At 40.2% G+C, this 25,488-nt stretch overlaps 1 protein-coding gene across 7 annotated transcripts in view; it reads left to right on the forward strand.

The window, feature by feature from the left end:
- TRPS1 (transcriptional repressor GATA binding 1) overlaps window positions 1-25,488 on the forward strand; it is a 214,924-nt gene that overhangs the window by 18,012 nt on the left and 171,424 nt on the right. For 3 of the 7 annotated variants that reach the window (XM_061447836.1, XM_061447843.1, XM_061447837.1), the window contains exons 2-3: window positions 21,310-21,468; window positions 24,465-25,393. In XM_061447836.1, coding sequence (XP_061303820.1) covers window positions 21,432-21,468; window positions 24,465-25,393 — 966 coding nt within the window. In that variant the 5' untranslated portion in view covers window positions 21,310-21,431. Of the gene's footprint in view, window positions 1-20,381; window positions 20,502-21,309; window positions 21,469-24,464; window positions 25,394-25,488 lie in introns of those variants that run through there. The other 4 variants (XM_061447842.1, XM_061447840.1, XM_061447838.1 and 1 more) reach the window with 3 other exon arrangements.

A 25,488-nucleotide genomic window follows, 5' to 3' on the forward strand; every position in this document is an offset into this window, starting at 1 on the left:
TATCTTTAGAAGTTGGGAGGCTAAGCTTTGGTTTCAGAAGCATGCCGAAACTCTCGCACTGCATGCGCGGCAAGGGCAATGGAATACTAGAGTGCTCGCTTGGGCTTTAACTACTAAATAATGTGGTTGCACATGACACAACAAGAACAGAGGTATAATCCTGCCCTGTGAAGCAGGTCACATGTTTCAGGTTCTCTCTGTAATGTATGCAAAGTAGCTGCTTAAATCATTACGAATGTGTAAATCATCTTCTTCATAAACAATACCATCAAGGTACAGTCAGGCAACATGTCTCTTGTGGGCTGACTGGAACTGGAATTTCTTTCAGACATTGAGGAGGTACGTCAGTGCATGCGAAGCAGATTCAACTGTTGCTGCAGTGTGGTCTCTGCAATGTTTTGGATTTCTGAGATCAATATTGCTAAGGCTGTCTTCTTCACATTGAAGTGCAGTGAAAGGAGGAGGATGTGAATGAGGTAAATGCCACCTGTGTGATCTGAAGCTTCCATGAAAAAATTGCTCCTTTTTCCTCTCGCTTTGTAAGTCACGCAACAGATACTCACTTATTCCTCTGCATTAGTATAGTAAGTATTCGGTGTTCCTGTTACTATGTATGTTGTGCATTTGGGGAAGAAAAGATTTGTTGAGCAGTGTTTTAGTCTTGTATCTTCTGTTTTATCCATAATTTTCCCTTACAGAGTATGATACTGTCTTTCTTGAATGTGCCGATGCGCTTTCTGTAACTCCTAGGTAACACTCCACACGTCTTGAGTGCAGTCCTCAAAGCTGACTAGTTCAGTGGTGAGTGAAACTGAAAGCGCGACCTAATCTTGTTAAGAACCCCGCTGTACTTCTGGATAAAGTATAAATATCTGCCAACATCATTATTCTTTATTTATTATTATTAGAGTTTCTGAGTTTTTTTTTGGGGGGGGAGAAGGCGGGAGGGGAGGAGTAGATGCAGTGTATGGTCACCTCCCCACCCCCAAATGTTGTATTTTGAATTACTTTAAGTAGTTGTTTGGGATGTCTTTATTATGGTGAATCATGTTTTTAATACCTGCTTTAAACACCTGTGAGTTCATACTGAGGCAATGGAAGCCCTCTTTCATGTAATGCTTCTGCAGCCTGTAAAATGCCCCTGGTTTATTAATACAGGTACATCTTCCTTGCAGAAATCCTTTCTCTCAGATGTGTAAAGGTCAGACAGTTTTGCTTAAAAAGTGAATGCAGAGGTGGCGACTCCATAGATGCAGTGTACCTTCTTTTGTTGGAGATGCTGGCTCCAACACCAATTTCAGAGGAAATACCAGTGGGATGTCACTGGTAGATGTCCCTGGGTATAACTAAAGATGCCGGCACAGGCCATCTGGTCTGTAAGCGCTGCTACTGAAAGATCATTTTCCTACTTGCTCTGTCTGTGCCGTGTCCTTTAGTGGTGGGAAGTAAGACACAACCAGCACTCCTCAACTTTCAGCACATGCGGAAACAGAGCTAAAAGAGCAGGGGCATACCCAATGCACTGGCAATTTGCTAAGCGCCCGAGGGCTGCATCTCATTTGCATTAGAAGTGCGTAGATTGCTCGTCTTTATCTTGGCCGCAGGGACGTGGCTGGTGAAGGCGCCCGGGCCCGCGATGGCTTCACGTGCCCGGGTGTGGTGGTCTGGGTCTGGGTCTGGGTCTGGGTCTGGCCTTCACGGCGGGAGGCCCCGTTGCCCAAGGGGCTGTTGCGGGTCCGCGGGCGAGTTCCGCCCGCCCCGGGGTGCGGGGGGCCGGGCACCGCAGGGACTGCCCGGTGGGAGCGGGGTACGACTCAGCTCTGGCAGTCGGTGCGCTTTGCAGAAGCGGGGTGGGCTGGTTGGTGTTCGGCAGCGCCGTTCCAGGCCCGGACAGGACTCCCACTCGGCGGTGCGCTTTGGGGCTCTTGAGGAGTGCCGGGTGAGTTCGTGCCCTGCACAGATACCCGTCTGTGCTCGTAAGCAGTCAGTAGTGACAGACAAATTAGGAGGGAGGAAAAAAACGAAAAAGGGAAAAAAAAAAAAAAAAAAAAAAAGAGAGCCCCCTCCCCTCCCCCCAGCTTGTGCCTTTTCAATAGAGATAACTGTTATCTCTTATAGAAGTCTACATAAGTGTAAGTAATTGCCTGCACTTGGCTCTGGTACAGTGGAAAAGCTGTGATCAGCAAACTCGTATTGTATTGTGCATGTAAGGGGAAGTTATCGGATGATATAGGGACGTGTTGGCCTTAATGCCGGTACTTCTCTCTCCTCTATCTTATTTACAACTCTTTCCAAGTCTTTAAAGACTTCTTAGAGCCTTGGGAAAGGGCCGCGGGTACCGCGTTGGCTCCGAGCGAAGGAAGTTTTGCTGGGATCGTCCTTGAGTTTAAAAAAAAAAAAGTAGAAAGAAGTCCAAACCCGGCTGTATCAGCTGAGATTCCTTTGTTCAGCTTAGACGTTCTGGGTCCGTGTCGTGAATGAGCGTCACGGAGAGCCGCCGGCTCTGCCCGCCGCCGGTGCGGGGGGAGGCAGGGATGGAACAGCGGGCTCCCCTGCCCGGACCCCGGAACCCCCTGCAGCACGTCGGACGGGAGCTGAAAGGACTTAGCGTGTCTTTGTGTGTGTGTGTGTGTGTGTGTGTGTGAGATGCTTGGGTGTAGGGCTATGGGTCACGTTTGCAGCCTCGTGTGTGTGCGCGTGTGTGTCCGTGTCCGTGTGCCAGCGCTGGCTGCCTTATCGCAGGAAGTGTTGCGGAAAGCGGTTGCTCCCTCTTTCTCTGCCTTTTCCCAGAACGCGGTGATTAACGGCGCTTCCCCCTCTCTGTCACTCGGGGCAGAAACCGGCAACCGCGGCTGTCCCACTCCAGCTTGGGACAACACCCCCTCTCCCCCCCACCGTTTCCCTAAACAAATTTAGAACCCTTAAAATTAATAGTCTTCCCCACCCCCCCCTTTTTTTTAACTTGCCTTCTGAACGCCTTCATGTGCACATATATATGAAACCTGTTTGTATTCTATATTGTAAACACAGATGCTAACAAATAATATATATGTGTGTTTATATATAAACCCCAACACTCTGCTCCACATTCTGCAGTGATAAGCCTGAACTGAAGCAAGTAGAGCTTTTCAGTTCATAGGCTGGTCCTTTCTAGGACACCTTTGTAAATCACTTTGTTGACCTCACTTTATGGGTACTTTATAAAGAGGTTCCGCGTCTGGTCAGTTTTACTTAGCGGAAAAAAAAAACAACAAAAAAACCCCCATGAGCTTCCCCCCCAACAGAATCCTATCCAATAATCCAATCTAAATTGAGAGGAAAATATCAGGATAAAGTAGTAGTTTTTTTTTTTTTCATACAGTCATGTTGGAATTGTCTCATGACATTTAATGAAAAAACCCTGTCTCAAACTAGTGTTTTTCACTTGTACTATTAAAACCTCATAGATTTGGAGGTCTTAAGGTATTTGCATGCTGAGATACTGTGTCTCAATAGATAGAATGGCTATTCCAAGAAGCCCAGAAACTAGCATTCCCTTTTGGCAAATTAATCCTTTAATATATTTGTTTCCAAATTATGGTCTGCAGACACATACAATCATGGCATGATACTGATCTGCAGTATCATATCATCCATTTAGGGGTTTTAATTAAAAGTTTGATGTGCAGGCTGCATAGTGGTTCCCTGTTACGTCTGAAGTTTGACAGTGGTCCATAATCCAAAAATGTAGGAACATTCGTTCAGGAGAGTTATGGTCCTAGATCATTACATTTTCCTTTCATTTCATCCTGTAATTTTTCCTCCCTCCTTTCAAACATGATGAAAACCAATGAGAAAGGAAATATTTGAAGTGATTTGCAAAGTTATTTGATTTTTATAAAATTACATGGTGTGATGTGCTGGATGTGCCAAACTGCAGACAGACTTTCAGCTCATAAATTAAGTACACTTTTTTTGTTCTGGTTTAAGCCCATTGAGACTTCTGCCAGTTAGGTTTTTCTCTTCTGTGATCATCGTGCCTAATAGTCTGATGTTGCAGATACTTGCAGGAGCATAGTGAAACTGGTAGCATCATGTATGTGGTTTGATTTTTAATGTGTAGCATATTAAAGCATGTTTTCTATCCTGAAAGATGTTACATGAAACTACTGCAGTATATATTAAAACAGTCATCGGACTTCTAACTGGTCTAATATGAATAATAAAGGTACATAATGCTTCAGAAAGAATTTTTTTTTTTTTTAAACAGGAAAAAACTATATTTTTTTTTTTTTTAAAGCTTAAATATTTACCTTTTAAAAATAAGACTTTCAGATTTTTATCTGTGTTAAGGCCTAAGTCTACACGGCTTGCTGTACTGTTTGATTATGTTTATTTACCTATTTGCTGCCAAAGTTTTAAGTAAAGTCACACCACAGTCCTGGTGGAAATGGCTAGCTAAACACCTGGAACCAGTTTGTGGAAGTGATTAAACTGCTTTTGCCAGAGGCTTCCTCTGCTGGTGCAGTGACACTGTTTTCTCCATTTTGCATTCTGCTCAGTGGCACTCATTTTCAAAATTAAGCTTACCAGAAACTGGGAAGAAAAAAGCAACCCCAAACCCAAGAAACCCCAAAAGGAGCAGAAAGGTTATTTTCCTTTTCCTTATTTTCCATTCTGTGGATGAAAACAGAGTGTGAGATGATGAAATTTGTTACATCTAGAATGTGATAAACCAACACAATTGGATGAACAATTGTACAGTGAACAAATCACATGTAGTTCTTCGTTTAAATTAGTTTAAAATGCAAAACAGGTTTTGTAAATTTTTTTTTTTTGTTGTTTTTTTCTTTCTTGCATATCTCAGGCATCACTGAACTGATGAACAATACTTTAAGGAGTTTTTAAATGATTTTTAATATAATTCCAGCTTTTATAAACCATAACCCCCCTTATCATCTAATAAATATAAAGCATGAAATGAAATCTGTAATATGTATCAACATAAAAACATGTGCAAGCACAAAAGGTGGTATTGAGCTGTGTAGCTTCTTAATTAAGTGCCTGTAGATACGATGTATACAAGTCATTAACCCAAGAAAGACTTCTTCCTTTGATAAAACAACATTTAGTTACAGCTGACGTCTTTTAAGAATTATTTCCTGAGTTGTCACTTTTCAGAAATACAGTGAAGACATAAATAATTTTAACCTATTGTATGTGTGCATTGATGTTTTTGGGCTGCCAATTTAAATCATGATTAAAACTGGTGATACATAAATTACTTATTAAAGCCTGTATCTGTGCAAATAAACATCAGTGTACAGAGTGCAGGGAATTTGAAATACGACATGTACCTGTACCTCTTTATGAGAGATTTGGCACAAAATCATATTATTTCATTAAATCAATAATGTGTTTATTAGATGATGTGTGGCAGAAATACTAAGTGCTGATTTCAGATAACCTAAATGTTTTTATATTTTCCAAATATCCCCTAGCTGGGGTACTATAGTAAGACAAGTTGATGATATATAGTTGATAGTATATTATTCCTTCTTTATTCTGAAATCCCGAGCAGTTTGATACTATCTTCAAATTCTGGGACCTGGAGATAGTCAGACACAATTATTTATGTGAAAATGCTGGGGGGGATTGAGTCCAGGGATTGGAGTTCTTAATATCTTGAGCAAAGGGCTGTGGAAATAAAAGATCTATGTACACACTCATTAATTACAGAGCATTAAGAAAGTAAGACCAAATCTAGAAGAACTCTTGTAATCAGTAATGATTTTGCTGGAGTAAAATCTACCCCTGACTTCTCCAGTTCCTCTTGTAATAAAGGCAGGAAGATACTATCGGAGTGGATGACCAAAGCTTTGTGCTCAATCTGTTCGTGGGGTAAAACAGTGCCAGATGAGGACCCCAGACTAACAAGAACAAGTATTCAGTTGAGAACTATTAACAGAAAAAAACCCCAAAGTTGTCACAGCTGTGTCCTTTTAAGGTCAACACCAAAAAGACTCTTGTCAAGTTGACAGAGGGAGATGACTTACTGATGTAACCCAGGGCAAAAGAGATAAGCCATAAAATAGTGTTACATTTCTGTTTGATAGAATGACTTCTCCTGACAGCTTACAAAAAGAACCAAGCAAAAAAAATGCACTGAGTTAGTTACTGTGACAGTGAAGCTGATAAATCACATGGAAACTTGATTTTGCCAATTCCACTGTTTCTGAGGCCTGCATTTTGCTGTTTTTAATAAGCACCAGAACTTAATTTCACTGAAATAAAACTCCTTGAACTATTGGGCAAACTTGTAAGCATAAACTGATAGTTTATTTCCAATAGTGTTGTTCTTTATTAGTAGCATTCAGATGAGGACATGGGGAGGAAAAATAATTGATTAGACTTCCATCATGCAATCAGGCTTTTAATTTTTGAGAAAAGTATGCCAAAACTGGGATTCTCACTCATAGAAGGAGGTTGCTGGGTGGAAGGGGAATGTACTGAAGGGTGTGGATGGGAAATCACCTTTACATCTGGTTTCTGCATGGTATGGTCTGTGCATTTTAAATATGTTTATAGTCAATGTGAACTGATAACTGCTTTTCTAACCTGAACTCCTGTGTAACACAGCACTCCAAATTCCACTCGGCATAGCTTCTGCTGTGTAATATAAAAGCTGAATATCATTAGTATATCTTACAGAACTATAGTTTCAAAGTGTTTTAATGACAAGGAGGACATTATAACCCCTCCCCTGCATGTTATTTAATGAATCAGTTTGCTTGCAATAATGATTTTACTTTTCTGAAGACAGCAGTTACATTTTCTGCCAGATAGTTTTCTCCTCAAAGATTCTTTTTTTCTTTCCATTTTTTAAAAAACCTCCTATGTTTTAAACCAGTCCCTCCTTTATGGTATAGCGTATTTTTATTCACCCACACTATTCCTGATGGTTTGCTTTCCTCGTGCACTGGTGAGGAGGGCTGCAGACATGCAGGAACCTGGTTACATCGCGTGGGTGGTAGTGGTTGGCCTACATGCAGCCTTCTCTTGGTCAGGCAAATGAGACTTATGGGCTCTGGCTGTGGACCTTCAGTGTGCTGAACTGCTTAGTAGTGCTTCTGGGGTGAGGAGCAGGTGGTAATGGTTTGATTTGGACTCTGCTGGAGATTTTTCAGGTGTGTGACCCTTTCCTGGTTTGGTGGGACTAGTGCTAGTGCAGTTCTAGTGCTGGTTGAATTTGCAAAGTTGGGCTGAAAATGTACTGGGGAATGGCTTTCCCAAGGAGAAGTAGGCTTTTTTAATCCAAGCTTGAGCTGCCACAGAAGGGGACAGTCCAAACAGCCTCCTGCCAGCCCCAGGGCTGATCAGGGTGTTTTTGGCCAGAGTGTGGGTGCAGGCACAGGGCAGGGTGAAGGGAAGGGCAGGGCTCCTTCAGGACCAATGGCTTATGATGGCTTAAGCCCATCATAAAATTGCATCTTCAGATCTTGGCTACTGGATCTGCCTGTTGCACCCTCTGCTTGACTTGGCGACAGCCAAGAAATGTTGGTAAGCTTTACTTTGAACTCTGTCAGGGTTACCTTCTCCTCCACACTGTGCCTACTTAGCAGGAGAAATCTTGAATATGCATTTCTCACAAGCAGAATGGAAAAAAAGGCTTTATGTGGCATATCAGAAAGAAATTGGATGCTGGAAAGGCCTGCCAGATCATGGATTATCAAAGAGCCCTGGTTCTAGCAGACAGTATGTACCATAAATAAATACATATTTAAATGTGTTTCAGTGCAATAAAAGAGAAAAAAGAACAGTATATCATACTGTTGTGGAAGAAGAAGAAACTTGAGCAAATGACTTGGTGTTTACACAGCTAAACCAAAATAATGTGTGAAGGTTGGTCAGGCCCAAATGAACCCCATAAAAAGCTTTTTAGGAATTGTGAGGGTTGCATTGGTCAGTTTGACCACATAAGGCTTCTCTGCTTAGCTATCTGTTGCCGTATTTGCTTTTGCATTGTGAGTTACGTGAAAACAGGGGTATTGCAACAAGCTAGGGAGATGGGGTGGCTCCAGGAATGAGCAAGGAGATGGATAGCATTCTGCCCCATTGAATCGGAGCAAAAGTTTCATTTTCTTCAGTAGAGAGAACAGCAGGCATCACCCAAACCTATTGGTTTCATCTAAATAGATTAAAATCTATAAAATACAAAAAGAATTGTACAGTGCCTATTTGGAGTATAGCAGTGTCACACAGATAAATGACTGGTAAGACAGTTCGAAAGGGTGGAAGTGGCATTTTGACAAGGGCTTTGATACTGGTAATCTTACAGTTAATTCCTACTGCCCAAGTAAGAAACATTACATGTCTTGTATTTTCTTTGGAGGTGGAAGATACTGTCTTTTAAAGACTATTGGCTTTATGGGTAATGCAGAAAGTCACTGTGAAAATAAATATATTTCTTAAAATGGATAGAGACAAAAGAATAGCCTTTCCCCATCTGCTTTTGAGGAAACTGTGCCCTTGGCACATACAGTTTTAAGGAATAGTGGTAAGGCTGTGCATACCCTGAAAAAAGTGGGTTAGTGTATGTTGTCCTGAAGTTTTGTGGCAGTTGTGAGCAGTGGGTAGCTCTTTGAACTTCAATCAGCATATGTAATCCCTTTTATGAAATGACCCATCTTCATCTTAAAATTAGGTAGGTTTTTTTTTTGCCTTGTCTGCATCTGGTGGAAGGATGTTTCATAGCCTCACTGCTTTGTCAGTTAAAACCCTTCCTTCTCATTTTCAGCCCAAAGTTAATCATGGCTAGTCTATTTGTTCTTATGCCAACATGATCCTAAGCTTTTCCCTTCCTAATGTTTACCTGCTGCTAGCAATTGTGTTGCTAGTCTAAATGAGCTGCACTGCACGTGTTCATGTAGACAAGAGTCCCATCTTCTGTATCTTCATTAATATTATTTAAAATTAATCTTTCTTTAACATTTTAAATAGTTTCCTTAATGCAGTGTCAGATGTGACATTATTACCTTTTTCTGCTAAGAATCTTGTCTGGGACATAGCAAGGCCTTTTGAAGTATGATTTATAATTGTGGTTAATTTTTTTCATTAATAAGGTGCCATGGATTGTTCTTTCACAGAGCATACACTCTTCCTTGCATATACTCTTCCTTACTATTTTCCATTTCAACTTGTAATACAATTTTCAGTCGTTTTCTGTATGGTACCCCAGTCCCTCTCTAGATTGAAGATACAACAAAACATTGTCGTCTTCCATCTTTAGTACTTTCTATACAGAAAGTACTTTCTGTATATACTTTCTATAACTCACTTGAGTATTTGTCTTGTTAGATCATCTGTGATGCAGCTGTTTGAAGTGAGACTTTAGACCCTGATGGACCAGTTCAAATGGAAAGAGCTGACTTGAGAATAAAGTAGTAGTTTCAGTCTCTGCCTTGTCATTTGGCCGCAAGACCAGGCTCACTTCTTGATGAGTGTTATGAAAACAGTATAAACATAGCCATGATATGGGTGATTTCAAGTGGGAGCAGTTAGCATGTGATACTGCTTTTCTGAGGAGACAAAGGAAATTAGGAGATATTTCCCAGTTCTTGGCTACTCATCTATCCATAGGACTGACCAGCCTCTCTTTTTATGATCAACTATTTTAAGGAAAAAAAAAAAAGAAAAAGGTAAAATAGTAATGAAAAAATGGCTTTATAAATCAGAGCAGAAAGTGTCTCTTTAATATTACTGAAATGTGAAATGCTCATGGGAAGAATAAGCCAGCAACAAGCAGTTGCCATATCTCTCTTGCAGGCCAGGCACCATAATCCCTATCTGCTGGATGGCGCATGTTGCACTTCATCTGTTCGCTTGGGTTTCTACTGATGGAGTCCAAAGTGCGTAGGAGAATGGTGCCAAACCAGATTTTCTGATGCGTAGTCAGGATGTTGCCAGGGTGTGCATTTAGAGCTGGAAGCTGCGGAAGTGTATCCCACAGTTTAGATGTACCCACGATCTGATGTTGGATTTTTCTCATGTACCAAAGCAAGTAATATGCCAGGTTGTCTGCTTCAGAAGTGCTGGATTGCCAGTTATCTTATGCTGATAGACTGGTGTCGCTTAATCTTTTGCATATTCTTTGGGAATTAATTTTCTGTCAGTGCAGTTAAATAATTTTCTTGCTTTAACAATTATATATTTATAATTACAGGAAGCAGTTTAGCTGACAATGAAAAGAAATCCCTGCCTAGTGCTTTCTTGTGGGTTCACCGTTCCCGGCATGCACAGCATCGCGGTGGCAGTGTGAGCCGGCACAGTGGTCTTCCTTTTGCTCACCTTGATGCCTAAGCCACTGATATTTCCTCAGTTAGTGTTCACATCCCTGCTCCATCATAGCCTAACATATATTTCCTTTTTGCTCTGTTCAAAATTAATTTATGATGCTGTGATTTCAGGGCAAAATGTAGGGATTTAGAGAAAATGGTTAGCAGCTGGTTACCTGTATAAAGGACACTGGTTAACTCAAAGTATCTGTGTGAACAATTAAATGTATGTATTTGCCGCATGAACAGAAGTCCTAGACTTTGCGCACTCTTGCTATAGCTAAAATAAAAGGTGTCATCTTTTATGTTTTCTTAGAGCATTTACAGTGAATGTGAGTGAAATCAACAGGTATAACAGTGTTCCTATTGTTTCTATTCCCCACTCCTGTCTGTAAAGAAAATAAAAAGAAAAAAGGCTGTTTATTTAAATTCAAACAAGTCTTAACTCTCTCTAACTGTGATGAGTGAACCACTGGGTCTGCCGCACGTAATCTTCATTCCACTGCCTGCTGTAGACTTTCTGTGTCTGAGTATTTTTGTTGCTGATTTTATTATTTCATGAAGTTTCTCAAACCCAGTCTCTCTGTAATGCATCCTCTTCCCTTCCCCTATCTTATGTCTCATTCTTCTGTTTTGCCAGTGATTTACAGTTATGATTCAAATTGAAACATAATGAAACATTAGGCATCGATACGTCAAGCTGTTAGAAAGATGCAAGGGAGATCATAATTTTCAGTAATTTTAGATTCTAATCAACTGTGTGTATGTTGCCCAGATTGCAGTGCACTGTTGATTTACACAGCTATACTTTAGCTCAGATGCTGGTACCATTCTAGGTAGATAAAGTTCAGTTTGGGCTAAAGAAGGTACTTCTTTTTTCTCTGGGATTTGCAATTTCCAGGTCCTGTGTTTGAACTTTGCAAGAGAGAACCAGAAGGTCTGTGTGTGCTGGGGACTGTGGGCACCCCAGCACAAGTGTACCTGCAGCACCGCTGGGGCCATCAGTGATGTGGGAGTGCGTTGCTCAGCTCACTAACAGCGCTACCAGCTCCGCGCCTAACCTTTAATTATCCCTGATGCTGTGAGTGTCATACAGACTTATTTGTGTGGTGAAGTGAGACAAGCATGCCATCTTGTGAGCAGGCAAAATGGGAGCAACGGGGAGCTTCTGCTGTGTGCGGTTGAAGAGTAAGTGTTACGAGTGAAGTTGTTTTTTTTTTGGTTTAAACTCAAAGGAGATCCAGAGCTGCAACAACTTGGTGTGTAATAAGATAGGAAATCAAATTGATCTGGGAATTATAAAGGGTAATTTTTTTTTTCTATTAATGGGCCAAGGCCTGTCAAGATGCTGGGGGATTCAATGATACAAAAGGTTGTTCTTTTAAAAAACAAAGGACAACTCAAGTCTATGTTTGGTTTGAACAGGAGATTCTCATGCTGGGGGAGACCCAAGTATCAGCTGCTTCACAAATACATGACTTCTGTTTATTGCAGTCTCTGTTCTTTATTTCATGTATGCATATATTTGCTCATCTTGTTATCTACATACAAATGGTTAAATGAATGTCTTATGACATTAAGATTTTTATCTGTGTGATCTTGGGCTGTTCTCATTACTCACAAGAAGAGAAGCCACGAATAAGTTATGAAGATCATTTCTAATTCCTCTTATGTATTCTTTTTCTTTCAATACATACTGCTTAACAAAATAATTGTTGAAGAGATGCCTAAATTTCGTTGTCTCTGATTTCATCTCTGTCTTTTTGTAAAGCAAGGCATCTTTGCAGCATAAATCCAGTTGTACCAGATTTCAGGGGATAAGAAATTTATAGCTAATACTAATTTCTAAAAAAATGGCTGTATCTGTTGTGAAACATTCTCTACAGAATTATCAGAGTTTTTGGGTCCTGTATTAGTTAATCAAGTAATTTTAGAAGCTGGATTCTCTCCTGACTGCTAATGGTACAAAGATCACTTTTGCAGCCTTATGTCTTGTGGTTTATCAGATCAGGCTGTTACAGGAGTAATTATTTACTCTCGACTAGTCCCATTTTGGGAAGAATCTGCACGCTGATGTGCAGATGAAACATTTATTTCTTGAGTTGTTTGAAGTAACAGTTGTGGATGTTCTGAAGCTATTCCTAGACTGGAAAATTAGAAGCAGTCCTAGCTTGGATTGATTGGCATGGGGAGAGCAAACAGCAACAGATTATTGATTGGGCAGCAGCTAGCTGAGCAGGATGACATGATCTATACTCAGCCAACTGGCTTACATTTGGCAGTCCTTGTGTTCAGTTGTAGTTATCTTGCCCCATCTGTGTTGGACTCTCAGCCTCTCCACCTAATTGGCTGTGTTAATTTGTAGCCCGCACCTTCAGATCTCAGGTACATCCCAAATTCCTTTGCACAAGTTGCAACATTACTTCAAAGAAGGTGCTGTTGTAGCCTCTGCAAATAATTTTGGGACTTTTTTTAGACTGTAAGATGCCAGTGAACCCAGAAGCTGCTTTAATAAGTTGCTTTCTTTATAAGTGAAAACAGCAAAAGCGTTCCATTTTTGTGGGATATATCTCAGTGCAACAAATCATCCCTACATCATTGCCGGATATTTCTTAGAACTGGTGAGGTACTGCATTGGGAATTGAGGTGGTGAGAAGGCAGCTCTGAGGAGGAAGACAGGAGCAGTGCGGTAAGGCTTGCTTGTGTATAGGGGATTTTTGAGAATGGAAGTGTTAGCGTAATCTGTGGTTGTACTTCCATGTAACTTTTTTAGAGAAGTTCTTAGAGTTTTTTTTGTTTCCTTAAAGGAACTTGGAGATAGATTATTGATGGAAAAGAGATACAGTGGTGTCCAACTCATTTCAAAATGTATCTGTCCAACTCATTTCAAAATGTATCTTCAGTGGGAAAAACAACTGACCACTTCTGTTTGTTCTCTGCGGACTGCAGATTTCTACTCAAGTATCGGTAGTTTTAGCATGCAGATTCTGCAACCTATATTGTCCTTGTGTTTGTGGAAATTACATATTTCGCTTTCAAAAAAAAATACTATAATTTTTAAAATCTTTTTTTGTGTGTGTTTTATGATCCTGGCAGATTGCCACAGTTTAAATTAAATTTCTGATGTCTGTATGGTCGCAGCTAATGTGAGGGCTTTTGGCACTACCCCTTAATGCAATAAAGAATCAAAGCCAGTAGAGTAAGAAATCTTCTGTCAAAAGCTAAAAGCTAGATTCATAAAATCACTTATGCAGGCATTATGAGATTTTCCCATGGAAAGTTTATGTGGGAGTTGGGCAAAAACTGATTCAAGAACAGCATTATTTGCACTATATATATTCATCCAGCAGTCAACAGGCTGACGCTGGCACCTTTTGCCAGTTTTAAAGGAATGCCAGCCCTTGCTACATGAAGCTGCTTCAAAGCCACATCAGCAGTCTCGAGGAGTCTCTTTACTCTGTGCCCTCCTTCCCCATTACCAACCAGAACTGAAATGGGTAAAACAAATTATATTCCTCAGAGAGTATGTGCATTTGATTCTTACGGCTATCTGAAAAATGCTTCTCTGTTTCAAAGCATTTTCATAACAAATCACTATGGTGGAGGCATTATAAGCGTGGCTTTCTCATTGGCGTTTCACTTCATTCCTCAGCTTAAAAAGAAACATAAATAAGAGATAAAAAGGGCAAATAATAGACAAACTACTCACAGTGAATCCATTTGCATTTGCTTTGGGTTTGATCTCCTCCTAACCCCCCCCCCCCCCCCATTTTAGTTGTGTTAAGAAAGTGGCTTCGTGTTTCTGAGCCTGCATGAGGACTATATGATACGTGCTGCAACAGTCTTTTCCTAGTTAATAGGGATGATTCCAAAGGCAAGGTAATTCACCACTGCTTTGGCTGGAACTAATATTGGGCTCCAACATCAGTTCTCTAATTTCTGACAAATGGCCAAGATTTCTTGAATAGGCACAGCTTTCTGTTCTATGTAGGCAACACACAATCCACTCTTTTGTTGTGGTTGCCACTGCTGTTGTTTCTCTCCCATTCACAATGGAGAGTGGGGTTATTTGTGCCGAGGGGAAAATCAGTGCCAAAACTCTGACATGCTTATGTTTAATGGGATGTTAATTTTTCTGATAGCCGTAAAAGGTATAAGAAATTTTTGTAATACAGATCTCCTTGTATCCTGACCTCCAAGTCAAGAGGGTGTATTGGTGATGAAAGTTTTATTTGTCACAGGCATATCAAGATGAGAGCTTACTGGATGATTCAACCCAAATGTATAGAAACTGTTTATGTAGAGATTGCCAAAGATTTTCCATTGCTTTTCTTTTTATCTAAATTCTTGAATATATTACTAAATAAAATAATCTGTGTTTGGAATGTATGGCTGTGGGATAAATGGAAACTCACAGCATGTGGGGGGAAGAGTTAGAATAAGGAAACATAATAGTTTTGTAAACTTTACGTGAATATAGGTACAGCATATAGAGACTCAAAATTCAATTTGCTGATCAAAGCATCCAAATAACTTTGGATTTAATAATGTCAGCAATGAATGCTAATATATGGAAATTGAAATGCATGGAGCAACAATAGCTAGCCACGCTTACCAGTATTACCCTGCAGCATGTAGATTTACATGTTTTTGTTTTGTTTTGAAATCACAGTTTGGAAAGTGTGTGTTCTTTTTCCCTTCTCCCATACTTCTGAATGTGGGTTCTCCTGAGCAAGCTTAGACAAGATTCTAGCTAAACAATAGGGCAACATTAGAAAACCTTTGAAGGCTCAGTCTGGATAGGTACCCAAAGCCAAAGTCTACTTTGATGTACGTGGGCTCAACTCCTGTTGCCCTTGCTTGCCCTTTCTTACCTATGTAACTTGTGTCTGGAAACCCTTGCCAATTTTTTTCTTAAAAAAAAAAAAAGGACATTTTTGCAAACTCATGTTCATTTTGCTTCTAGTCTTTCGGGAAAAGTACTACAATAATGCCCTCTCTGGTGATGATTCAGGTCCAGGCTATAGACTTCTACCTTCTTCCCACGTTTTAAGTTTTGATCCAGCTGAAATTTCAACCCTGTTTCAAGTGGTGGTTTTTTTTTTTTTTGCTGTTGTTTTTTTTTGCTGTTTTTTCTCTCTACTTGGAAACAAATTTATTTGAACTTTTCTGAAATGCTAGCCAAAACCATCTGCTCCTCTTCTTCCAAATAATTTTTGGTTCCATTTGACTGAAGTTTGGGGCAAGGGAACTTTGATGCCTTTCTATCCTATCACAGGCCTCACCTGGCAGAAAGCAGCAGTACATCTCAGTCTCCCTCCTCTCAAAGTCAGTGGGGCTTTTGCCATTAGCTTCAAGGGAAATAGGATAAGTATTGTTAATGCAAAAGAACAGATGAGTCACTTCTTGCATCCATACCTGATTGCTCTTGCCTAGGAGCCGGGAGGTCACCTTCATTCCTCACTCTTCATCTCAAGGCAGCACTGTAATTGCCTCTGCCAATGCACTCAACTGGGATTCAGTTCTGAGTCATTTGCAAACCCTAAACTCCCATTGTCTTCAAAGGACATTTGGATTACAAAGAGCACTGAGTTTACTCAGGCTGAAAAGAAATTGAAACATATGAGATCGCCACACCTACTAGAAGAGTTTAGAAAGACAGTGGTTATTTACCCTAAAGACAGGCTCAATAGAGGGGATGTGATAGGTGTGCCCCAGCCTAGAAGATTTTCAGTTCCCACTAGTACAAGACTGAGGTGAAACTCTACTTCATTGACAAGAAGAACATTCAAATTGCTTAAAGTATTTGCTCTTTTTTAGTTCGTAATTGGATTGTAAAGAGAGAGCTACAAGATATCACTGATAACCAGGATCATCACAGTGTTATACAAATATTGGACACTTTCATTGGAAAGTGGATATACAGCTGGATATACAGACTTATTTAATGACAAATTGTAGAACATGAGAGATAATTAAGGGCTATAAACCCTCTTACTCTTCAGAAAGTACGCCATGGTCTAAGTATTGAGGATTAGGAGCAATTTATTTTTCACAGAGGAGGTGATTCTCTATCTGTCCAAAGGCAGTTGAACCTTCTTTGAAGGATCTGCTCTTGGCTGCACTCCAGGGCAGAACACCAGACTAAATGGACCTCTGGTCTCATCTAATAGAGAATGTTCTACAATCCTATAAAGTTTAACAACAGGAAATTAATGGAATAACCAGAAGATTCAGTGAGGATGGCAGGGTTCTCATAGGAGGCGTCAGTCCTGGCAGAAGCCGGTTATTTTATTGCAGTAAGCAAATCAGGCTGGGTTCTCTCTGTGGTGCAATCACAACAGATTGGGGAGCATGCAAAGCAGCATCAATACATAAAAATTAAACTACTTTTAATACAAAAAGCTGATTTTAGATGAATGCAGAACAGAGAAGCAAAGGCACAATATTCTCTGAAAGTGTGGCCTTTTTATGCTGTTTTGGACACTAATTTACATACAAATAAAATATCAGCTTATATCCCATAACTGTCATGATTTATTGGAGCATTTAGACTTTCGCATGAGGTGTTCTTTCTGTACCTTATTAAATTGCAGGATCTTGGCCTTTTGCCAAGTGCTAGGGTGATGCTTTCCCTGCTGAAATACATGCAGGAGAGGGATATGGGTCTGAACATCAAAAGAAACCAGGTTCAGTCAGTAGCTAGAAGTGCTGCCTGCACATCACCTTGAACAGCTTGATTTTTGCATCTCTCTGTAGGTAATTCTGTCTGTAAAATGGCAGTGATATTAATTTGCCTGTTTCACAAGCTTCATTGAGGTTTACCAGGTTGTCATGTTCACAGAGTATTTTTAGATGCTTGATTGAAAGCCAGAGCAAAGCAAATCTTTGCCTTCTTGGGCTCCCCCATCCTGGATGGGTAGCAGTGGAGGTCTGGTAGGAGCAAGCTCTCCACAGCAGGCGAGTCAGAAATGCAGAGCCGCAAACTGCCATGCTCAGGTACCCTGGAATAAAAACTATTTTAGAGTTCTTCATTTTGGTTGCATGATACTATAATATTTCACCCTGTGTTGCCTCTCCAGACAAATCACCTTTTGACTTCAGTTTCTCCTGAAAGTGTCTGCATGATTACCCCGGTAGTGAGCTTTAAGTGAAATAAGTGCCTGGAAGTAGGCTCAAACCATCTATTTCGAAATGCTACTCCTAGACTCTCTGAAATGACCAAGTGTCTGTTCTATACTCATAGGAAAAGGTTAGATTTATTCCAGTGGCTAGATGACTACTAATGTGTGCTGTGCTCTGAAGCATATGGTGATAGAAAAGATCATTTTGAATTAATTTGATTTAAATTAATAAGAGATTTATTTGATGAGAGTTGTTTGAAGGTGATAGCACTTTGTAGCTGAACAGGATTTAAGATGTCTGAAAGTACACCTTTAGAGATTTGCGAAGGATTAATGTTGGGAAAGTAAATGTAAATGGGAAGGAGCAAGCTTGAACAGACTGCAGCTTTTTTTTTTTCACTTGTCTCTTTGTTGTAAATTTTGTGGAAAAAAAAATTGCAGAAAGCTCTTGGCAAATTGGTGATCAGGGACCAAACTGAAGAGTCTGAAAATGCAAAAGAGGAAGAGAGGAGATGAAAAACAACAGTGTTTTGCTATAATACTGATCTACTGGAATTACATATAAGGCATGATTTTCTCCTTGCATCTTCTAGACTGATGAAGCTATCATCATTTCAGTGGAACATACAGAGTGCAGAATATCAAGGAGCTAGATTTTGATCAAATACAATGTCTGATCCTGCCAAATTTTACTGATACGAGGAGGCATGTTTTACTCTTAAGCAGTCTTGGGCAGGAGAATGTGGCCATGCCGTTTTAGGGCTTGTAGAAAAACATCTATAGTTTTAAAGGTCCTTTGAAATTAACTTGTCACTTGCTTAGAGCCAAGAAGTCCCCTGTCTTGTATGATATGTCTGAATATGCTGGTTCCAAATGGGGAGGAGGTGGTCTTGTTGAAGAGGGAGTTGCTTGTCATTAAGCTTATTCTGCCCTCCCATGGTTTAGGGCCCAGTTCTTGATTTCCTTTCACAAAAGAGGCTGTTCTTGCCTTCCCTTCACAGCAGAGAGGGGTGAGGACCATGCGTTGGTTGTTTTCTGACAGTCTTCTCTGAGAACCACAAGCAAAGCTGGGAGAGAAGCATCATGTGTGGCTGCCTCTAGCTCTGTGTCCTGGCTAGAGATGGTGGGGGGGTGAAGCTGTACACAACTCTTTGCTGTCATTTTACTGTTCAAGTATCCATGACGGAAGGTGGAAAGAGGGGAGCTTTAGCCAGTCCTATACCACTGTGTCTGAGTCTGGGGGTAGTTTGCATCTGATGTAATCTAATTACCAGCGAAAGCAGCAATTTTGCATGGAGTTTGCAGTGTTTTTACACATTATTAATATTATTACTTTTTGAAAATGCTTAAATTAGCAAACATACAGGTCTTTGAACCATGGGCTGTCCTAATTAGCTTGCTGGCTCTCTGGCTGTGCTCAGCGCAGGTCCAGACCAGCCTGGCAGTGTGGGCTGTGGCAGAGGGCTGGGTGCAGGGTGGCTTCCCAGTATGAAGCCTGCTGTGGAGATGGTTTCCCAGAAATTCACACTCTCAGGACAGGAGCTCGTGTGCCTTACAGCTGCTCAGCTCTTACATGCAGAGTGGGAAGAAGGCTCCAGATCGGTTAGGACTGTGTGTGTTTGATAGAAGCCGACACTTTGAACGCTTGAGGGTTTTTTTATATAAAGAAAGCAGACAGTCTTTGTAGCCTATTTATGTGTAATAAGCTGGGGTTTGTTTTGTGCCTTTTTTTTTTTTTTTTTGTATGTGAAAGAAAAGGGGAAAAAAAAGGAGGGAGAAATGAAAACCACAGCAGTATTTTCCCATGCAGCTCTAGTGAGTATCCTGCCATCTCACATGATCGGCTGTCCTGGTGGGGTGGAGTGTGGGAAGGTGTCAAAATATGTCTCTCAATTTTTATTTTTATTTTTTTTCTTAAAAGGGAAAGCCAGATGAGTGCCAAAAGCCCTGTTCTCTTCTTTAGCCCTGCAGTAATAAACTACATGATTGTATGTTATTAAGATGATAAGATTAAATTTCTAGCTACTAACGTGCTATCACAACAGCAAAGGGAGGAAAAAAAAAGAGATCTTGAAAAAATTATGAAAATTAGTCTGACGGTCGCCTTTTAATAATAAGATCACTCCCAACCCCAACAGACAGTGTAGGCTGGAATTCCACAGGGCTTTTTTGTGGTCCTAATGATTTTAATAATACTTTGTGCTATGTAGCACCTTTCATTAGAGGATCACAAAGTGCTTTACAGTCACTAATTAATTAAGCCTCACAACACTCCTGTGAGATAGGTAAGTATTAGACATATATTAAGCTGAGACACTGAGAGTTAATGATTTTTTTTGCTGCATTATTCTGGCAAAATAATTGATGTTTAAGCGCCATATGTGCATTATATGTCTGTGTGTGGGTGTGTAATATATATGAGTGTAAAAGTATTAATTTTACTATCCCTTAACAAAGAGGTCCTACTTGAGCCTGCTGACTGATATCACAGTTTTCACAGACCCTTGACTGAGCTCATCTGCTTGTGCATCTACATGTATAAAAAGCAGCCATTGGCATCTAACAAAATTCAGACATCTTTCTAAAGTATTATTCTGCTGAAAAGAGTATATGACTAAGATCTGACCTAAACCTGCAGTTCAAGCCCACACTGTTGCAATAGGCTTTGATGACAAGTCATCACATTCAATAAAAGTAGTGAGCAACAGCAATGACCCATTGCAGGAGCTGATGATCAGCAGGTAATTAGCCATTATCTTCACCACGAATAAGAAACTATTGATTATCAGAATTAGCTTTTTCTTTATTTTTTTTTTTTAATAAACTACTGTAGTACCATGGTAATTCATTATCCTGAATTAAAAAATGATTTTAGTAGAAGTTTCCACTTTTTGCTTCCAGGGATAAACTGATATGAGTGATTGTTGAGCAGAAAAGTTCAATGAGAACAATTATCTTGCAGATGCATGAATCGTGTAGAATAACCTTGGCTGGTTTTGATGGAAACTATATATAGCTATTAGTATGATTTCCACTTTAAAGTAGCTGAGAGTGATCGTATCAGGTAATAAAGAAATAAATACAAACCCCACATAGTTTAAAGGTAATTTCAGTGTAATGAAAATTAGACACTAAACCCTGGGTTATGGACCTCAAAGACAAGTTCTGCAACCTGGACCTTATCCAGGGTTCCCTCAGCTCAAGAAATCTTTTCATTCATATCAGGCTTAGTAATTCTTTTATTTTGGGAAGATCACCATTTCCAGTGACGAAAAGGTAGTTCAGTCCCAATGGCTGTTCATCACTTGGCCTCTTTACCAAGCAAACGTGCTTATTATTGTGATGGCATTTTTGAGATGTGGGAATTTGCCCACTAACAACAAAAGTAGCACCACGAAATTTGTTTCAAGTGGAACATGAGGCAGTCAGCAGATGATGACTTCCAGTTGCTGATGGCAGAGTCTGGATGTGAACCAGCTATTTGTATTCCATTATCTGTCTCATTAGGCCAGGCCCATTATGATGCACAATGCCTGCTAATATATGTGAATTTTTTAAGGCACTTTCATTTTCTACAGCATTTATTCAGTGTTTTCAACACTTTCTTTAAACTTGTTTTAGACTTGTTTGGAGAACATCACTTGTGAGATTTGTGTATGTGTGTGTGTAAGAGCATGTGTGTCTGTCTGAGGAGGAGGCAGCTATGGGATTTGTCCTATTTGAAGGAAGCAGAGAACAGCAGCTGCTGTCTGTATAGTGCCCACTAATAGATGCATGTGAATGTACAATAGGCATAATGATGTTTTTAAGTAAAAAGCATATTTTGAATGCATAATTTAGGAGGGAAAACCTTTTTTTGTTTTGTTTTGCAGATATACAGATCAGCTCTCAAAATGTCTTCTGTGTCTTCCGTGCATCTTCTAAGACAATTGCATTAGCCCGCCTGCTAGTTGACTAATAGAATTAATAATTGTAAAAAGCACTCTAAAGCCACATGCCTTATGAAGTCAATGCTGGGTATGATTTTACAAGTATGTGATCCATTTTTTCAAGTGAAATTGTTAACTGAAAACGTTCTTGGCACACAATAAAACATTGTGCAATCTGTTATTTGTCTTAGAGATAATAATTTCAGAGTGGCTATATTCTTTCTGTGTCTAACTTATGACTTGCTAGGGGATGGTTTCTTCGATTTAGGAGTATTGCAAATATAGTTTTATTTACATAATATGTCTATGAAAAATGATAGTGGTGGAATTTCAGCGACAAAAAAAGCCAACCCTCTGTCTTTTCTTACTGTCCCCTTGAGTGGATATCAAGCAAATGTCAGATGATTTTTCAAAAGCTGAAAGAAAAAAGAAGGGGAAAAAACTTTTGAATTCAACTTAAAGTTTTTATATTTAAATCAAGGTTATCTTATTTCCTTTCTTTCTCCAAGTGTAGAATACTGCATGAAAAAGCTCCATTAGGCAGATATGTTTTGTCTTCCCCCTTTCCCCTCCGTTAGCGCACAGACTCACAAATACATCAGGAAAATTTGAACCAAAGCATCTAGATCTGGGGTAGTGTCTATTTAGCCTGTATGCTGTCCAGACTTTTCTTTTCTTTGCTTTACGGATTTTTTCCTGTCTTTTTCTCTGACTCTCTTCTGTCAGTTGCCATGAAGATAGCAAATCTCTAAACTTCCCTTATCTGCCAAAAATATCTGTAACAAAAACATTTTAAAACATTGCATTTAGTCTTGTTTAATTTTGACTGAGGTAACAGTCATGATGTTTACTTTCCTGATTTCTGATTTTTCTTCACTGCGCAGTCAAGACTCCTTTCTCTATCCTCTGCCATGAATTGCATTTAAACAGACGTTATTTTAAAAATGGTTTGGGATGTGTAACCAGGAGGAAAATACAAACTTAGCTGAACACCTGCCAGGAATGCTCACATATATTTTTAGTGTGTGTTAACCAAGAGCATTCACAAGTCCCACAGCAAAGCGGTAATACTAAAAGGCTGAGGACTATCTTTATCCTTTGAATTATATAGGTGCGCATGTTGTTTTAGTAGGCTGACTGCATTGTAATAGTTCTCTTACCACAACAGGAAATCTTTCTCTTCTGTTAGTTCTGAGTGACTTCATGTTCAGAATTATTGGGGGAGGTGAAGTAAAATTCAGTGCGTATGTATCCTGGTAGGTGCAGTTGACATTACAGAGAAGGCACTTGGTTCCCAAGAATGTGTGTCTTCTACAGTAAGGAATCACAGTAGGCGTTTAAGAAACCTATTAAGACCACACGGAGTGTCAAAATTTCTGTAACACAAGCTGGCATTCTGTGTGAAAGCCGTCTCACTGTAGCCCATGCTGCCTGTGGATCAGCTCAACCACAAAGACAACAGAGCCAGCCCAAGACACAAGTTGAACACTTCCCCTGAGAAGTTGTCTGTTTTTATCAACATAACATACAGTGCCCTTTCATGTGGAGCAGATGTAAATAAGAGTATGTACAGACGCCTGTTCTTTTATTTTTAACCTCTGTCCTCAGCCGTACTTTTCAAAGTACTGTTTTGAGAAGTTCATGAGTGGCCTGGATACACCACCATTTAGAGTGCATCAGTGCTGCTCCCAGCATCACCAGGTGGTCCTCCCTTTGTAGAGCCTCTCCAGTGCCTCTGTAGGTGCCCGGCTGTGGCAGGCATGGGAACAGGGGCTCAAGCTCGAGTCTACAGCTCACATCTCATGTGTGGTACTGCAGCCTGCTGCCACTGGACCACACACAGTTTGGCAGAGAAACATCCATTGCTGTAGACAGCATTGGCAAAGATAAGAGCACAGATAAAGTTGTAGCACATCTGTCTTCTGCCCCTAGCTAGTATGTGAACACAAATGGATCAAACCAGCTGGTGGTGAATATCAAATCCAGAGCCACACAGTGGAGAGTGCAGGGAATTTTCATATACGTATTTTCTCTTAAGTAGACTGGGGAAGGTGAAGATATGTAGCAGATGAGAAGTTTGGCTTAGTACCTCCATAGTTTGATTGCTTGTTCTTCCATAATCTCCCATGTTAAGATCGCAGCTAACTCACTGGTGGCAGACTCTTTCTTTCTGATCCTTCTTGCTGTCCTGTCTCAGCTTTCTTTAGTGGATTCAGAGAGTGTAGGCTTAGCAGCAGTGGCCATGTCTGCAAGGAAGACTGAGCAGAGGAGGGTTCGACTGTTTAGATCCATGTGGATTCCAGGTGTTTTCGGGGGTAGATCCCTACTTAGCCATGCAGTGATGTCAGATGTCTGGATCCAGGCCTGTAAAATTTTATTGATAATGGGTTTCCTAATAAAGTTAGTTTCTCTTTGTTTGGCAAATAGAACTAATTACATGAAAAATGGACTGTGGGGCAGACTTTAGAATATCCATATAATCCTGTTTGAAGTTTATGGGCAGTACGACGGGGGAGCTTTTGCTGTAGAGAAACTGATACCTGCTTAGGAAAAATACTTTCTCTAATGCCTGAAGTTACTTATTCTCCTAAATCTTTTTCTTCCTAATATCTTGTTTAAGTTCTTCTGATTATTTCGTTTAGGTGTATTTTTGCAGAGCTACATTACATGTAGTTGTACTGTATATGAACATTAGACTTAATTATTTTTCCCCTTAGTTTTAAAAAAGTATTTTAAAAGAAGCATTCTAAATGAATTATTTCTGCCAGACCGTTATCTTCTGAAATTATAACAAAACCTGTAATTAACTGCCTCTAATGGCAGTGTTTTTTCAGGCTTTAAAGTCTTCTTTTTAGTTAAGTTCAGTTTCAGTGTGCTGGTTTTTTTTACATGTAAAATTCCAGTTTTCTGCATAGTCTAAAAACCTGTTTGACAAAAGTTTTCTGAAAAGTTGATGTATTCATATAGTTCAGAATGCTTTAAGAAGTGCCAGCTTTGTTTTCTGTTCTATATCTTGAATAATTCTATAGGGTTTTTTTGCCTTTTTTCTTTTTTTTTTTTTTTTTTTTTTTTTTTTTTATTTTCTTTTTCTGTGGTAGATATGGTCCGGAAAAAGAACCCCCCTCTAAGAAACGTTGCTAGTGAAGGTGAGGTACAGACCCTTGAGTCTACAGGTACTGAAAGTGAAGAGTCTGGAAGGAAAAAAGAATTTTCTGCAGAGCAGATGCAAGAAAACACTGACCAGGGTGATGCGGCAGAGTTAAATAACAAGGAGGAACTTTGCATGCATGTCCAAGAGCCATCTTCCAGCATTAAAAAGGACTTGAAAAGCTCAGTGCTGAGTGAAAAGGCTGGCTTCAATTATGAAAGCCACAATAAGGGAGGAAATGTTCCATCCTTCCCTCATGATGAGGTGACAGACAGAAATATGCTGGCTTTCTCATCTCCAGCTGTTGGGGGAATCTGTGAGGCCTTGAAGTCTCCTCAAAAATCAGATGCAGATGACACCCAAGATGTGGTCTGTACCCCATCAGGAGATGCAGCGGAGACAAATGAGGAGCATCAGATGTCGCCAAAAGCTTCAGATGAAACAGCGCAAGTGCAAAGTGGTCAAACTGATGGCCAAGGCTCAAGCCCGGTCCCCATGGCCTCAAAAAACCCACAAGTGCCTTCAGATGGGGGTTTAAGGCTGAACAAATCCAAACCAGATTTGTTGGTAAATGATAACCCAGATACAGCGCCTCTGTCTCCAGAGCTTCAGGACTTCAAATGTAACATCTGTGGATACGGTTACTATGGGAACGACCCCACAGATCTCATCAAACACTTCCGCAAGTACCACCTAGGACTGCACAACCGCACCAGGCAGGATGCTGAGCTCGACACTAAAATTTTGGCTCTCCACAACATGGTGCAGTTCAGCCACTCCAAAGACTTCCAGAAAGTCAACCGCACTGTGCTTTCAGGGGTGCTGCAGGACATAAATTCCCAGAGGCCTGTCTTATTAAATGGGACTTACGATGTGCAGGTTTGTATTTTCCCAGCCTCTTCACTTCTGCTGACTGCCTTCCCAACTGCAAAGTCAGTTATTTGCAAAGCCTCTCCTACCTAGGTGATTCTATT

The sequence above is a fragment of the Pezoporus flaviventris genome, unplaced genomic scaffold (genome assembly GCF_033815535.1).
Source record: "Pezoporus flaviventris isolate CSIRO_AGI_PZ_B2104156 unplaced genomic scaffold, CSIRO_AGI_Pfla_v1 ptg000007l, whole genome shotgun sequence".
NCBI classification, from domain to species: domain Eukaryota; kingdom Metazoa; phylum Chordata; class Aves; order Psittaciformes; family Psittacidae; genus Pezoporus; species Pezoporus flaviventris.